The sequence below is a fragment of the Notothenia rossii genome (genome assembly GCF_949606895.1).
Source record: "Notothenia rossii genome assembly, chromosome: 10".
Classification (NCBI taxonomy): domain Eukaryota; kingdom Metazoa; phylum Chordata; class Actinopteri; order Perciformes; family Nototheniidae; genus Notothenia; species Notothenia rossii.
In genome coordinates this window covers 53,838,280-53,852,375 of record NC_136908.1, presented here as the reverse complement: position 1 = coordinate 53,852,375, position 14,096 = coordinate 53,838,280, and the positions used below count along the sequence as shown (strand labels likewise).

The following is a 14,096-nucleotide window of genomic DNA, read 5'->3' as shown; positions in this document are numbered from 1 at the left end:
GGGACGTCACAGGGCTTCCTTTTCAGTGCCAGTATTCGTCCTCTTGCATCCATCCTTTTGGCTTGTCTTCCCACCTGATACTGACCTCTACTCCTTAGTTTAGCTTCCGTTGCTGAGCCAGAATGGTCAAAAAAAGTTGGTTTCTTGTTCTTCGAGTTTGTCGGTGTGTGTGCTTGTTTAACCCTCAGATTAAAAGTGTTACTGTGATCCGCTCACAGTCTGCTTTTTGACTCTCAGTGTAAACCCAGGGGGCTGCGGAGCTTTCAAAAGAATAGTCAACTGAAATGTTTTTGAGAGAACGGCAAGAAATAATCCAGAAGATGCATTTTATCCCCCGCCAAGTCTTTTAAACTTTGAAATGTTGTAGATTTCAGTCACGGAAGCTCGAAGAAAAAAAAAACAGTCCAATATATATACATATTTATAAATAAAAATATCTGAAGAGACTGAACAGGAACAACAACTTGGATCACAGCGTCAACGTCAACATCAGTGGGATTTTAACTCAAACGAAGCCGGAGAATATTAGTCAGAAGAGAACAAAAGTAACCTTTCTGACTGCTCAACTGTGCATGGCGTCTCGAGTTTACATCATGTACACACACACATGCACACACACGGTGTGTTAAATACAGACAGTAGTAGTTTAGCAGCAAAAGACTCAACCTCACTCCCTCCTAATAAATAAACACAGTCTCCAAACAGATACAGCCCAGAGTCACTCGCTCTGGGTGTGTGTGTGTGTGTGTGTGTGTGTGTGTGTGTGTGTGTGTGTGTGTGTGTGTGTGTGTGTGTGTGTGTGTGTGTGTGTGTGTGTGTGTGTGTGTGCAGGTAAGAGGGAGGAGGGGTCACCCGAGGGGAGGTGGGCTCATGCATGAGGTCGTTGGGAAGGGGTCATGAAGTTTGACATCCTCTTCATCTGACATTAGAAGAGCATGCTCTGCCTCCTGTTGATCTTGCTGTTGCCTAAAAGAAAAGGGAAAACTATTAAACTACAATACCCATAATGCCTTAGCTTTACGTTAAATATGCTAAAAGTAGCCAGACATCAGACAGTTTAAAGAGGCACCACAGATGTAACAAGTTCATTATTGCTGTCGGATTATGACAATTAAAACAATGTAAATACAAAATTGGAGCTCAAGAGATAGCAGCAATCAACAGCGCCATCTTGTATCAACCTTTATCAGTCTCGTCTTACCAGTATTTTGAGGATTGCCACATGATCATATTTAGTACAAATGTTTTTTTTCTTTCCTTATGGTTTAACTTTGATAATGTTTTCTCCACCCACCTGACTCTGGGTATGAGGAGCTCCTGTAGCCAGGATCCCTCTGCAGCTCCATTTCTTTTAAAGTGAATATTGATACATCTACAACAAAGATGACAACAGTTAGGAAGCAGGAAAGGAAAACAATGAAGATAAGTAGCCTCAGACAGAGGTATTGACTGTTTGCTCACTCTCAGGCAGTGTTTGAACTCTCATCCCGAGCTGCCGGAAGTTGGAATGTTTCATGGCCTCCTCAGCTGAAATCCTCTTCTTAGATTCAAACTGTGGAGACAGAAACCACCCATTTTCATTCAAGCTAATTCTGTGTGTGTAGAAACAATGATGGACTCAGATCAACAAAGAGGAACTAAGACAGTTTAGCAACAGGGACCCACTGTATGTCCACAAAGAATGCACTGATAGTGCTATTTGGAGTATAATGTTAATCAGTTCTACTTTTTAAAGTATTTGTTCTCTTGTGATTATTTATCCTTTGTCCCATTTTTGTATTGCATGACCGAAAGTTCACTTTAAGGTCAAGTCTAAACATAGACTTTATATAAGGATTGGCAATGACAAATCCCCGAATGTTAAGCAACACATTTCTATTGCCCCCTGGTGGTTGGCTGTAGTATAGTTCATAACTCACGTCCCCCTACACTTTATGTAAAACAGACTGATTGATGGCAATGCTTTTTAATGTTAAGTTTGGTTTCAATTAGTGATTTGATGCTTTTTGACAACTTGATTTATTGACAGCAACTAGTGTGGTTTTAGCTCCTGCTATGGACTCTTTTACTGTATATGTGATTAGAAAATGAAATGTAAGAACTCACTCTGAGAAAAGACAGCAGCAGCTCGATGCCTTCGCTGTCCAGCCTGGAGGAAACAAAAGGAAGAGCAACAGTTAGCTGTCTGACAGGATGTAGGGGCGAATGGGAGAAAGGGAGAAAGGGAGAAAGGGAGAAAGGGAGAAAGGGAGAAAGGCCCGACTATGAAATGATGATTTCCTGAGCCCATTAAAAAAACATGTTAATGCAGGTGCATGCCCACACACAGACAGCAGTACCTGGGAGCGTTGTTGATCAGCGGCTGTGGTTTGTATTTGGGGAAGCTGTGGGATTTAAACTCATCGATGGAGGTGATTCCCGGCCAGTTGTCCTCTGTGGGTGTACCTGGAGTCACAGAGGCAGTTTAGTAAACGAGTAATGACATGTGTCTTGAAATTGTTTTTTAGGTTGGTACTGTGATCTTGGCCTGGCAGGAGATGCTTACCGAGTAACCTGAAGATGAGGTGGAGCTCGTCCTCTACTGTGGAGCCGGGGAACAGGGGCCGACCTGCTGCCATCTCATAGAATATACAACCAACCCCCCTGCACACACACACACATACATAATATTATTTTAATGGATGACACATGCTAGAAAGCACGCCCCCCTGACACGTCGGAAAGCAGGGCCAAAGTACCATGAAAGGAAATGATGTAATCTCTTTGACTTCATAGAGGATGTGTGTATTTAGTTTTTTATGCATTAAGACTCATTCAAAATTCACTCTTTCCAGTTCCAATCTCTTTCAGAAATGTTTACAGGTATATCATTTAGCTTTACACTTCAAGGGCTACAGCAAATTACTATTATTTGGTTTATTAACACAGTGATCAATGGACATGCCATGCCTTTACTAAGCATTAGTAAGGCTCGTACCACATGTCGATCTGTGTTGAATACTCGGAGGATCCCAGGAGAACATCAGGAGGCCGGTACCAGAGAGTCACCACCTCGTTGGAGTAGGTTTTAGTCGGCACAGACTTGGCCCTCGCCAGACCTGCCATAGACATAAACAGATAGATATTAGGATTATAATGACAAGAGACGAACATTACCTCTGTGAAAAGCCGAGCTGAGAATAATCAAACTGTTCCGCAGGATAAAAATACTTTTCTGACTGCCCTAAAGCGAATATCAGCCTCGGCTCTGGTTCCTCTTACCGAAATCAGCCAGTTTGAGTTCTCCTTTCTCGTTGATGAGCAGGTTCTGGGGCTTCAGGTCCCTGTGGAGAACTTTCCTCTTGTGACAATAAGAGAGCCCTCGCAAAATCTGGAACAGGAAGATCTGGAAAGCCATGTGTCAAACTTGATGTGAATATACTTTCTTATGATAGACTGGATAATTGCAATTTCATTTGAAAAGGGCTGCTCTAAAACTCATTAACTGTAGTGACTTTGTTTTAAATATGGCATCTTCTAAAAACACAATGCAGTCCCATCTTAATTAAGATAAGTCCTCACCTTCACATTGTGCATGCTCATTATGTTTCCACAGTCGTCCATGTACTGCTTCAGGTCCTTATCCTACAAGGAGAGATGACGCCATGAGACAGGAAGAAGACAAAGTGACAGATAGAGATCTTCTTCTTTCTGAGAATACTTTGCCTAATGCAGCACATTTCTCTTGTTTCTGCTCATTTTAACTTTCTCTTTCTGTTTCACTTCAGATCATTTCCTAATACTTATATATATCCTATATGTAGACTTTTCAACGCCTGTAAAGTACATCAATGAAAGGTGAAAACAAATCACACTGTTAGTGTTACCAGATATTCGAAGACGAGTGTGAGGCTCTTCTCAGTGTGGATAATGTCATGAAGTGTCACGATGTTGGCGTGTTTGAGGTCCTTCAGTAACGACACTACAGAGAAAACAAACAGAAACATTGTTATTGATTGCTTTTTCTGGCTTTAAATTGATTGCGTGGGATGAATTGAGTGTCCACTTCCAGTCTGTGATCATTATAAGGAGAAACATATCATACATTTACCGTAATTTTCGGACTATAAGGCGCACCTGAATATAAGCCGCAGCAGCTAAATTGAATGATGTGTACATATATAAGCCGCACTGGACTATAAGCCGCAGTGCAATAGTAGCTACAGAACATGTACTGTGCTGTGTAAACTGTACTGTATCACATAGCGTTTCAGACTCACAAACTTTTCAACTTTCAAACTTAAAAACGGTGCGATCCCAGCGCACGTACCGGCAGTGATCTACAGCAGTGGTTTTCAACCAGTGGTACGGGGACAAACTGTCTCGCTCTCGTAATGTCTGTCTGTCTTGCTCTCGTTCTGTCTCTCGTACCACTCTCGGTTCCACTTTTACTTTTGCGCGCTAAGGTGGGGGGGCGCGGACCGGCCATAGAGCCCATAGAGTTAAAGGTGGTGGACTGTAACCTGTCAAATCCATAGATTTAGGAGGTCCCTTAGTGGCCGTTAGCTGTAAAAATCCATAGATTAGCCGCACCGTTATATAAGCCGCAGCGTCGAAAAATTGGGAAAAAGGCGCGGCTTATAGTCCGAAAATTACGGTAGTTGGTAAAAGCTGTAAATTGGGACAGTTGTTGCTCACCTTCTCTGATGGCGGTGCATGGCGCTCCCTCCTCGTGCTCCAGCCGGATCTCCTTCAGCGCCACCAGGTTGTCCGTCAGCTTACTGCGTCCTTTAAATACCGTTGCGTATGTTCCCTGAATGCAACACATGTTTCTCAATCATCCCTGAATCATTGATCATTGTGGGCTGTGAAACATATTTTGTTATTTCAAAGCATCAGATGGGATTTAAAGAATTCCTCACCTCTCCCAGTTTGTCCAGCTTTATGTACGTTTCCAACTTGCCGAAACCAATCTCTGACTGAGGAAAAGACACAAGACAGAGATTAGGTTAAAAGTCCCATTCTGGGTTCTGTGGGCCTCAATCTGAGCCTATTCTATAGTGGATTGTAAGCCTCCATGTTGCTGACAGTGTGCAACATCACTGCCTGATCACACCACAGCTGAGTGTGTTAAACTACTTTGATGGGCCAAAGACAAGAGGTCAGCACTTTTGACTTGAGATTCATCCATCACACACGGCTTGTTGCCATGGTGACCAGTACACGGGGAGAGATTCACACACACACTGACCAGCGAGGCTCTGCGGGAGCGTCGACTGAGCGGCTGGTCGAAGGGCGGGCTGCTGAGCTGCATCTTCTCCAGATAGCCGTCGGGGATTCGGATGTCAGCCGGAAGTGACAGTCGCTTGTTGAGGTCCTACAAGCAAACGCACATACATTTGTTTTTTTAAAGAGTTACAACTAGCTTTTTTTTTTTAACATGTTTGTAGTGATGATGACTGTGAACAGTTGATATCTGCATGTGACTGCAGAATCTGACGGCAGCAGGACAAAAGGAATAGGAAGTGGTCTCGTTTCCATTTGTAGGCTCTTTAGTTTGTAGTCCGACAGTGGCTAAGTCAGTAGGGGCTTGGACTGTGAGCCATAGGGTCGCCGGTTCAAGTCCCCGAACAGACTTAAATATGGAGTGTGGACTGCTACTTGGAGAGGTCCCAGTTCACCTCCATTAAAGAGGGGTTTCATCCCTCCAATTATATTCTATTCTATAAGGAGTAAAGACAAAACGATCGGCCATTTTGTCTATTAATAGTAATATATATTATTCTCAGTCTGCACTCACAACACAAGCCGTCATTGTCAATATCACTGGGCTCATATCTTTTTGAGGGTGACTGACCATATCTATTCTCGGAGCAACATGAGACAACATCTGATGAGGGAAAAATAAAGACGAGTGGAGTAAAAATAGAGCACATCTGTTGGAGTAAGCGTGGCATCTCCAGAAATAAACAGCAGTGCTTTGTCCGTTATGACAACGCTGCTCTGGGAACAGCTTTGATGACAACAGAGGGGTTTAAATTAAACTCTCATTATGTAATGGTGTCTGTCCTCTCAGCATTTCTATTTTCTTTTATTAAAAGTCGTTTGTGAACTCTTTGTCACCCAAGTAAAAAAACGTTTTGAAAGTATAGATCAAAAAGTTTGTCAAAGGCGAATTCATTGATATTCATTTCATTGTTAAAACGCTTAAATATAGCCTTTGGGTCCAGCTGATTTGATTTGAAATGTCTTTAAAACCAACTCTATATTTGGCTTCAATAATCATAAATGATGGTTATTAGCATAATTGCAAACATATTTGTACAATTTACAATTTTTCAACAAATCAAGCTATTGGACAAACATGGCTATGATAATGGAGGTGATGTGGGTACATGGGTATTAAACACTAGATGGGTTCCCCTAAGATTGTTATATAGATATATAGATATATATATATATATATATATATATATATATATATATTTGTTTTACAATATTAATAAGAATGACTTAATGGTTGTATACAGTATGTCACGGTCAATCCTCTGCCAGCAGGGGGCATGAGCCTAAAGGTTAAGATGCTCATGCCTATTCAAAGTACCCTCAGGTTAAATATTTATAAGGATGAAGATGATTTGATTGGAACTCATGTAATGTGAAGCCAAAATCTAACATTTGTTATTAGCAGAAAAGACATTCACCACTATTTCTCAGCTTATATAATGGTGGTTTGTGTGACACAATATAGCCGATGATGGAGAAATTCATGGTGGCTCACAGCCAGAATGTGTCTGAATAGTCAAATCCACTGTGAAATTAGAAAAGTAGCAGTGAGCCAATGTGAGCCACCTGACATGTTGCTCATGTTCCCATTGTATTTGCTGAGCTTGTAAAAGTGTCTAGCGTACCATATGGGTCCCTGAAGTCTATTTATCATCTGAGACGCTTTGGGTATTTAAAAAGCAGCTGCTGTTATTTAAAAAACAAAAAGGAGCCTGAAATGATAAACATCATGGAAATGATGAAGAGGAGGGTATGGAGACTTCTGTAACATCTGTGTAGTATATTAGTGCTTCACTACAAATACTAAACCTGTTTAAAAAGGGCATAACGGTAAAGGAGACGAAACTATGATTGATGATCTGAAGTTGAGCAGGTGTTTCAATGCCAGCAGGATTTTGAAAGGCACATTCAGATCTCCCATGAGGCCGAGGGGCGAGTGCAGTCATCTGTTCTGAGTGACTGTGTGCATGAGTAGCCTCACCTCCATGGAGATCCTCCGGTGGATGCGGTTCCTCAGACAGACGCCGGTGGGAGACTGCACCTCGTCTGAAGACGTCCCTGACGCCTGGTCGCTCTCCCCGTCGGAGCCCATCTTCAGGTTCTCATGCACGATATCTAAAAACACAATGACAAAGATTATGAATAATAAATAAAGGAATATTGGACAAATCTGTATTAAGGTGTCTCTTTCATTCAAATCTGACCTAACCAGTCTGTCTGGTTGACTGATATTACGGTAACACCTTTACAATCACAGTAGTTTATAATGACGCAGTAGTAAGAAAGTATCGAGACATTTTCCATGAAGACTTATTCAGTAATATCCCAACTCTGTTTTACCATATTTTCATTATTTATGTGTTGAAACCGAAGCCTTCCTTTTCCTCTGGATAGGTATACATAAAGGGTTGTGGATTTCACATGTGCGGTACAATGGATTCAATTACTTTCCAATGAATCCATCCACCATTTGGTTCTTTAACATAATATATACGACCCCCTCAAAACGCTTTTTATATACACAACTCAGCATTCACCAGGCTACCATTCAAGGTGCTACCTGCTCCCGATCTAACACACACACACACACACACACACACACACACACACACACACACACACACACACACACACACACACACACACACACACACACACACACACACACACACACACACACACACACACACACACACACACACACACACACACACACACACACACACACACACACACACACACACACACACACACACACACACACACACACACACACACACACACACACACACACACACACACACACACACGAGGTATTTGAGGTCAAGTATCTTTCCCAGGGATACATCTACATGTTGACTGAGGGACTGGGGATTGAACCGCTTCTGATTGGACGACGGCCATCTACATCCTGAGCCTTAACATTTAGAATTTGTGTTGCTTTGATACATGAGGAGCCTCACTGTGATATCTACTTCCTCTTTCTGTGGTCATTTTCTTATTCTCGCCCCGCTTTCCTTCTTGATTTTCTGTCACTTGTTTCTCTCTCTCATTTGCATGTTTTTGCCCATCTTCAGATAACCGTCGCCCTTTCTTTCACTTCCCTGTTCTGCATTTCTTTCCCTTTCAATCCACATACTTCTTCTTGGTTCGTATCTTCTTATCTCATATGCAGGTTTTCTTCGGAATGGGCTGTTGTGATTCTCCCTGTTTCTTTAACACATTCCTTTGCTACCTGTGTGTTTCTAACATGTGTGCCTCGTCTCCTAAGCTGCATCTGTCCTACTACTTTCTCCTGTCAAGCTCCTTTCACTTTTACATTCTTCATACTTCTGTCGCGCTACTTTATTTATTTCCTCATTTCCTAGAAAAACTCCTAAATTCTTTCTGTTCAAATAATATTTTCACTTTCTGCCCTAACAGCCAAACCAGATTCCCTCTTTTCAAAAAGCCCCAAAGCTGTTGTCTAGTGCACTAACTCGTTTTATTTTTTGCTTATCTTCTCTTGCCTCTATTTCCCTTTCCCTTAAAACTTCTGAGAATTTTCAACAGTTTTTTTGATTGTTTTATACCGACACATTCTCTCTGCTTGCATCTGCAGTAGAAGCTTTGCTAATAAGTACACAGAGGGTAGCAGCAGTATGTGGTTCATCAAAGTCCTACTTAACCTTCCTGTTTTCTGATCCAAGTCCCTCTATCTAGGTCAGGGTCCAGAACAGGTCTTCTAGTGTGTCGCTGCCTTCAAACATGTAATCATATAGGCTGGGAAAGCAATGATGACTATACATCGAACACCTCACACTTTTCTTAAATAGATAAGGTAACAATTTGAAAATGAGTAATAATAGGATTAAGCCCTTTTACGCTCATTTTCAGGTTCATATTTGTATTTTGTGCCTCTACTGTGTCATGTCTCCATGCTTTAATGTTCAAAAAGGTATTTCTTTTCACTCATCGTGCTGCAGCACCTCTTTTCACCCTCTGTCTGAAACCAGAGCCCAGTCTGCTCTAATTGGTTAGCTGGAAGAGTCTGTTGTGATTAGTCAACCGCTTAGAGATGTCCCACCCCTTAGTCTATCATGTACAATGTGTTGGAGTGCTAGCCAATAGAAGCGTGAGTGTTACATAGTGATGTCGCTATGTTAGGGAAGTAAACAAAGGGCTACAATGGAGACGCTTTAGGCACCAGGGGGACATTTTTGAGTGAGGATCTGAAATAACCTGTTATTTTGTGTGCCACTCAGACACTTCTGAAATCTATGCACAGACCATTTAGAAATCATTTCATGTATAACCAGGGGTGCACATAACTTTCTCAGTGAGGTACTCAGATGAGTACCTGGAGTCGGTGTTTGGTACTCCAACTTCTGGCTCCACTCAAAGTTATTTGATGAAGCCCTCTGCGCTTTGTGACAGAAGTGACGGTACGCATGTCAGATTGTTGCCGCGCATGCGTACCAGTTATATGCACCCCTGTGTATATCACCAAGAAGTTGGTAAGCTAAACACAGGAACTCCACTTTGGTCTTGAGTTCAACCATGTCTTTTTATTGACGATTATCGGTTTGGACTCCGGGATCTTCGACTGTCAATCAAAACGAATACCCTCTAACAGGATATTTTGTTGTTTTTAAGTAGCAGTTGCAAGAGACTTTCAAATGTGAAACTCTACCTATTCTGGTAGATTTGGATCGCCACAACACTTTGCTTCTCTGTTTCATACTGTCCTATGAATCATATTGTCTTGTCGCCTTTAGGCTGAGACTCACAGCTACGAATCGAGAGTGATTAATCAGTTGCGTCATGTTTGGCTTAAACCCCCGTCCAGCTGTCCGTTGGGGGTAGACAGTCCGACTGGCTAATAGGAAATAAACCAAGTCACTGGCCAGGAGCACGTTTCCGATTATATATGTCGTCGAACGGAAATCTCTGCACCATGACACGTTTCCTGTTTGTTCCTGCATGCCATCTGTGCTTTCACTACTCACATCCTATTGTGTGTGTGTGTGTGTGTGTGTGTGTGTGTGTGTGTGTGTGTGTGTGTGTGTGTGTGTGTGTGTGTGTGTGTGTGTATATGTGTGTGTATATGTGTGTGTGTGTGTGAACAGTGTGTCTCACCCAGGCGGCTTCCGTTGCGTGGCATTGCCAAGAAGGACCCCAGGGAGCCGCCGATGACACTGTGCGGCCGGCGGAGTGGAGGCTTCTTGAAGGACCCGGTGTACTGGTGCAGGAAGGAGTGCATGCTGTGGGAGGTGGGGGGGCGGCCGTTCCTCATGAAGGGCTCTGAAACACAACAAGTCGCATCATTTCTGCTGCTCCGAAAACTGCGAAGGATCTGAGGATGCATCACAAATCTCCAATAACCAAAATCGGATACCAACATGGTAAATCAATATATTGTTAATTTTCTCCATTTGAAATTTTACGTACACAAGAATTGAGTTTAAAGATGTGTCATTGCTCTCGTTTAATATTTAGATTTGCACTCTTTCCTTCTTTGTCCTGTAGCTGCTTCCCCGCTATGACCAGTGTTGGGACTGTAACGCCGTTATTTTTGGCAGTAACTAGTACTTTAACTCATTATTTTTTTAATTCAGTAACTCAGTTACCGTTACTACATGGTGCGTTACTCCGTTCTTTTTTTTATATAGTCTCGGCGCCCAGACGTTGGTGAGCGGCGCCAACAGCGAGGCGAACAGAGATGAGAACTGTACTTAAGTACTTGAGTAAATGTACTTAGATACTTCCTGTGTCACATGCGGAGACACGCTGTGGGCGTGTTTGTGTTTACTAACAAGACTATCATGGCGGAGCTCAAGTCGAGTTTCTCCGCCTGGAGATATTCTCACTATTTCACTTTTGTCGAGCACAAAGAAAAGAACGTTTTAGTTAAATGTAAGTTGTGTCTTGGCGGGTCAAAGATCCGATCTACTGCCCAAAACAGCAATTCAAATCTGTTGAAACATCTGCAGAAACAACATGCTGGGACGAAGCTAGTAGCTAAAACCACAGACCCAGAGTCATCTGACGCCACTCCACCTCCACCTAAGCAGCAGCGGCTGGATTTTAACCGAGGGACTGCTAGCCAGGGAAAAGTTGATAAAGCCATTGCACGGTATGTTGTAGAACACATGCAGGCTATTTCTACTATTTCTATTGCTACTTCTTGATCAACAGATTGTATTATTCTCCAATGCAATAACAGTACTGAAATGAGGGCTATAAGGGCATTAATGGGAGCCCTTTTTTTAAGTAACTTATGCGTTACTGTTAACGCATTACTTTTTGATGTAAGTAATCAGTAAAGTAACTGAGTTACTTTTGAAATGAAGTAACTAGTAAGTAATGGTAACTAGTGACTGGTTTTCAGTAACTAGCACAACACTGGCTATGACAGACAAATGACATCCTCATACGGGGTCAATATTGGAGAACATTGGTTGTAGCTTTTTAAAGGAAGGGCAAATTCGTTTTTAACATGCTTTGCCCTCCATTTTTGTTTGTTTTCCAAGTTACACAAAAGGAAAATAAAAATAAATTAAATAAAAATAAAACACCCAAATAATAATAAATTAAAATACTATAACAATAATAACAAATTATTTATGTATATAAAAATACATCCCAAAAATAAAAATACACCCGAATAATACCATTTACAAAAATATATATATAAAATATATATGAATAAAGATAATACAAATAAAAAAAATGAATGAAAAAATAACACAGAAATAACAATACATAAAATAAATAGTATAATAATAAAATAATATATATGTATACAAATTATAAAAAAGAAATAAAAAAGAACTACATTAAAATAAGCTGCTTGGAATACACCAGAGACTCTAAGCAAAAATGTCCATCCTGTGTATACAATTTCTTTCTTATCCAGACTTGTTTTCAAAATGCATACCAGATCCATTGATTTCTTACCATTGTCCTTGGTGCCGCCGTCCTCGATGGTCATCTGCTCGGCCAGCTCAGACAGAGACTCGTCGATGGTCTGACTGGAGCGCAGAGTTAACGAAAGGCGCTTCTTTATTCTCTTCATCTTTTCCATAGCAGGGCAAGTGCAGCCTGTGGGACACACACAAACGCATAAATAACATCAAGGCTCAGTAAATGGACTGAAAAAGCAGGAGTGGGATTCAGGACGTCTCTGTACAATCCAAAATATCTCAGCTCATGAATAATGTAGAGCTGCTTTTAATCTAATATTCATTCACTGCACAAACGCTGGAATACATGAATAAAGGATGAACATTACACTCACATTCACACATTCATACAAGGAGAAATAAATGAAGGCAAATTGAAGGAGTAGAGAGTCAAATCTGTTAGCAGACACACACACATCCACTTCTGCAAACTCACATAAGTGTTGTTTGTGGTGACGCAGCAGTCATTCAGGTCACAGGAAACACCTTGCTCCAACCAGGCCCTGCTCATTGTGTCGCTGTGTTAGCGGCCTGTGCAAGTGTGTGTGTGTGTATGTGTGTGTGTGTGTGTGTGTGTGTGTGTGTGTGTGTACAAAGGGAAGCAGCAGCAAAAAATACTCCACCCATCCCACCCTGCACTCAGCGCAAAGCTAACTGACCCCTGCCGACACCATCTCTCCTATTTTACAGTCTATCTGAAGGATGTTAGTACACACACAAACACACACTAAAGTACCATTTTGAATTATTTAATGCACTTTTCAAAAATATTGCCTTCTTCTCCACAAAGTGTGTTTGTTTTGCCGTCCACTAACCTCTGTGTGGACATTTTTAAAGCGGAAGTATGTCATGCTGGCCCTTACAGCACACACACACGCCAAGGAACACACTCATACACATATTAAGCTATCAGCTTGCAGCTCGTAAGAAATTCCAATGCCAAATTAAATGAGTACATTGGAGAAAAAACACAACACACACACACACAGACTCTCCATCACTAACACACACTCACAGGGAGATAAGCTCTCTTTGTCTCCCTTACAGAGGAGTGTAACAGAGCCTAGTTTTATCTTAACAAAGAGATACATGTAATGTGTGTGTGTGTGTGTGTGTGTGTGTGTGTGTGTGTGTGTGTGTGTGTGTGTGTGTGTGTGTGTGTGTGTGTGTGTGTGTGTGTGTGTGTGTGTGTGTTTAAAGATAGTTATTTGGTGATGCTGTTTTAATAATGTGTCCCTCAGTTTGGGTTAGAGTTAGTGTTTTGTGTGTGTAAGAAACATGTATCATGAAATGTTTTTGATTCTCAAAAATAACTTGCCTTTTTCTTTTTTTAAAAGGATAATTTGTGGCAGCAGTGTTCCCTTTGGTGTTGTGTTTAAGGCAGTGTTGTAATCTATCTTAAACTTCAATGTAACAGCGTAAACTGAAACAGGAAGTAGCATAACTACACAAAATTATACATTTTTGTTGCCGAGACTTAATGCATATGATGGTGTGTTCTTGATAATATGACAGTTTTCCAAAATTCTTAAATATATGGCCATTCTTTCTTACAGTATCCTAATGTATGTATTTGTGAAAAGCAGCGCAAACATCGATAGACAAAAAGAGGAAGAACTGTCACACTCTTTTTCAGCATCACACACACACTCACAAACACAGGATGTGTGGGTGAAAGTGTGAATATGAAGAGGAAGAAATAGATGACAAGGGAGAGAAGGAATGGGAGAGAAAGAGAGAATTATTTCAGAGCCATAACAGAGTCTTTGTGTTTGGTTAAGGGCCATGAAATCACCAGAGTGACTGCAGGAATGTACAGTGATGCCGAGAGAGAGAGAGAGAGAGAGAGAGAGTGAGAGAGAGTGAGAGAGAGAGAGAGAGAGAGAG

The 14,096-nt window shown here is 41.4% G+C and overlaps 1 protein-coding gene across 1 annotated transcript in view; it reads right to left on the bottom strand.

Moving 5' to 3' along the window:
- Positions 1–728: 728 nt before the first annotated feature.
- cdk17 (cyclin dependent kinase 17) overlaps positions 729–14,096 on the bottom strand; it is a 27,299-nt gene continuing 13,931 nt past the window's right edge. Inside the window, exons 3-18 of the mRNA XM_079656050.1 lie at positions 12,205–12,348; positions 10,384–10,548; positions 7,247–7,380; positions 5,231–5,356; positions 4,902–4,958; positions 4,678–4,792; positions 3,867–3,961; positions 3,562–3,624; positions 3,262–3,385; positions 2,978–3,098; positions 2,546–2,643; positions 2,340–2,445; positions 2,107–2,149; positions 1,462–1,552; positions 1,295–1,372; positions 729–966 (exon numbers count right to left, since the gene is read on the bottom strand). Of these exons, the coding sequence (XP_079512176.1) occupies positions 926–966; positions 1,295–1,372; positions 1,462–1,552; positions 2,107–2,149; positions 2,340–2,445; positions 2,546–2,643; positions 2,978–3,098; positions 3,262–3,385; positions 3,562–3,624; positions 3,867–3,961; positions 4,678–4,792; positions 4,902–4,958; positions 5,231–5,356; positions 7,247–7,380; positions 10,384–10,548; positions 12,205–12,331 (1,584 nt within the window). The 5' untranslated portion in view covers positions 12,332–12,348 and the 3' untranslated portion in view covers positions 729–925. The remainder of the gene's footprint in view (positions 967–1,294; positions 1,373–1,461; positions 1,553–2,106; positions 2,150–2,339; positions 2,446–2,545; positions 2,644–2,977; positions 3,099–3,261; positions 3,386–3,561; positions 3,625–3,866; positions 3,962–4,677; positions 4,793–4,901; positions 4,959–5,230; positions 5,357–7,246; positions 7,381–10,383; positions 10,549–12,204; positions 12,349–14,096) is intronic.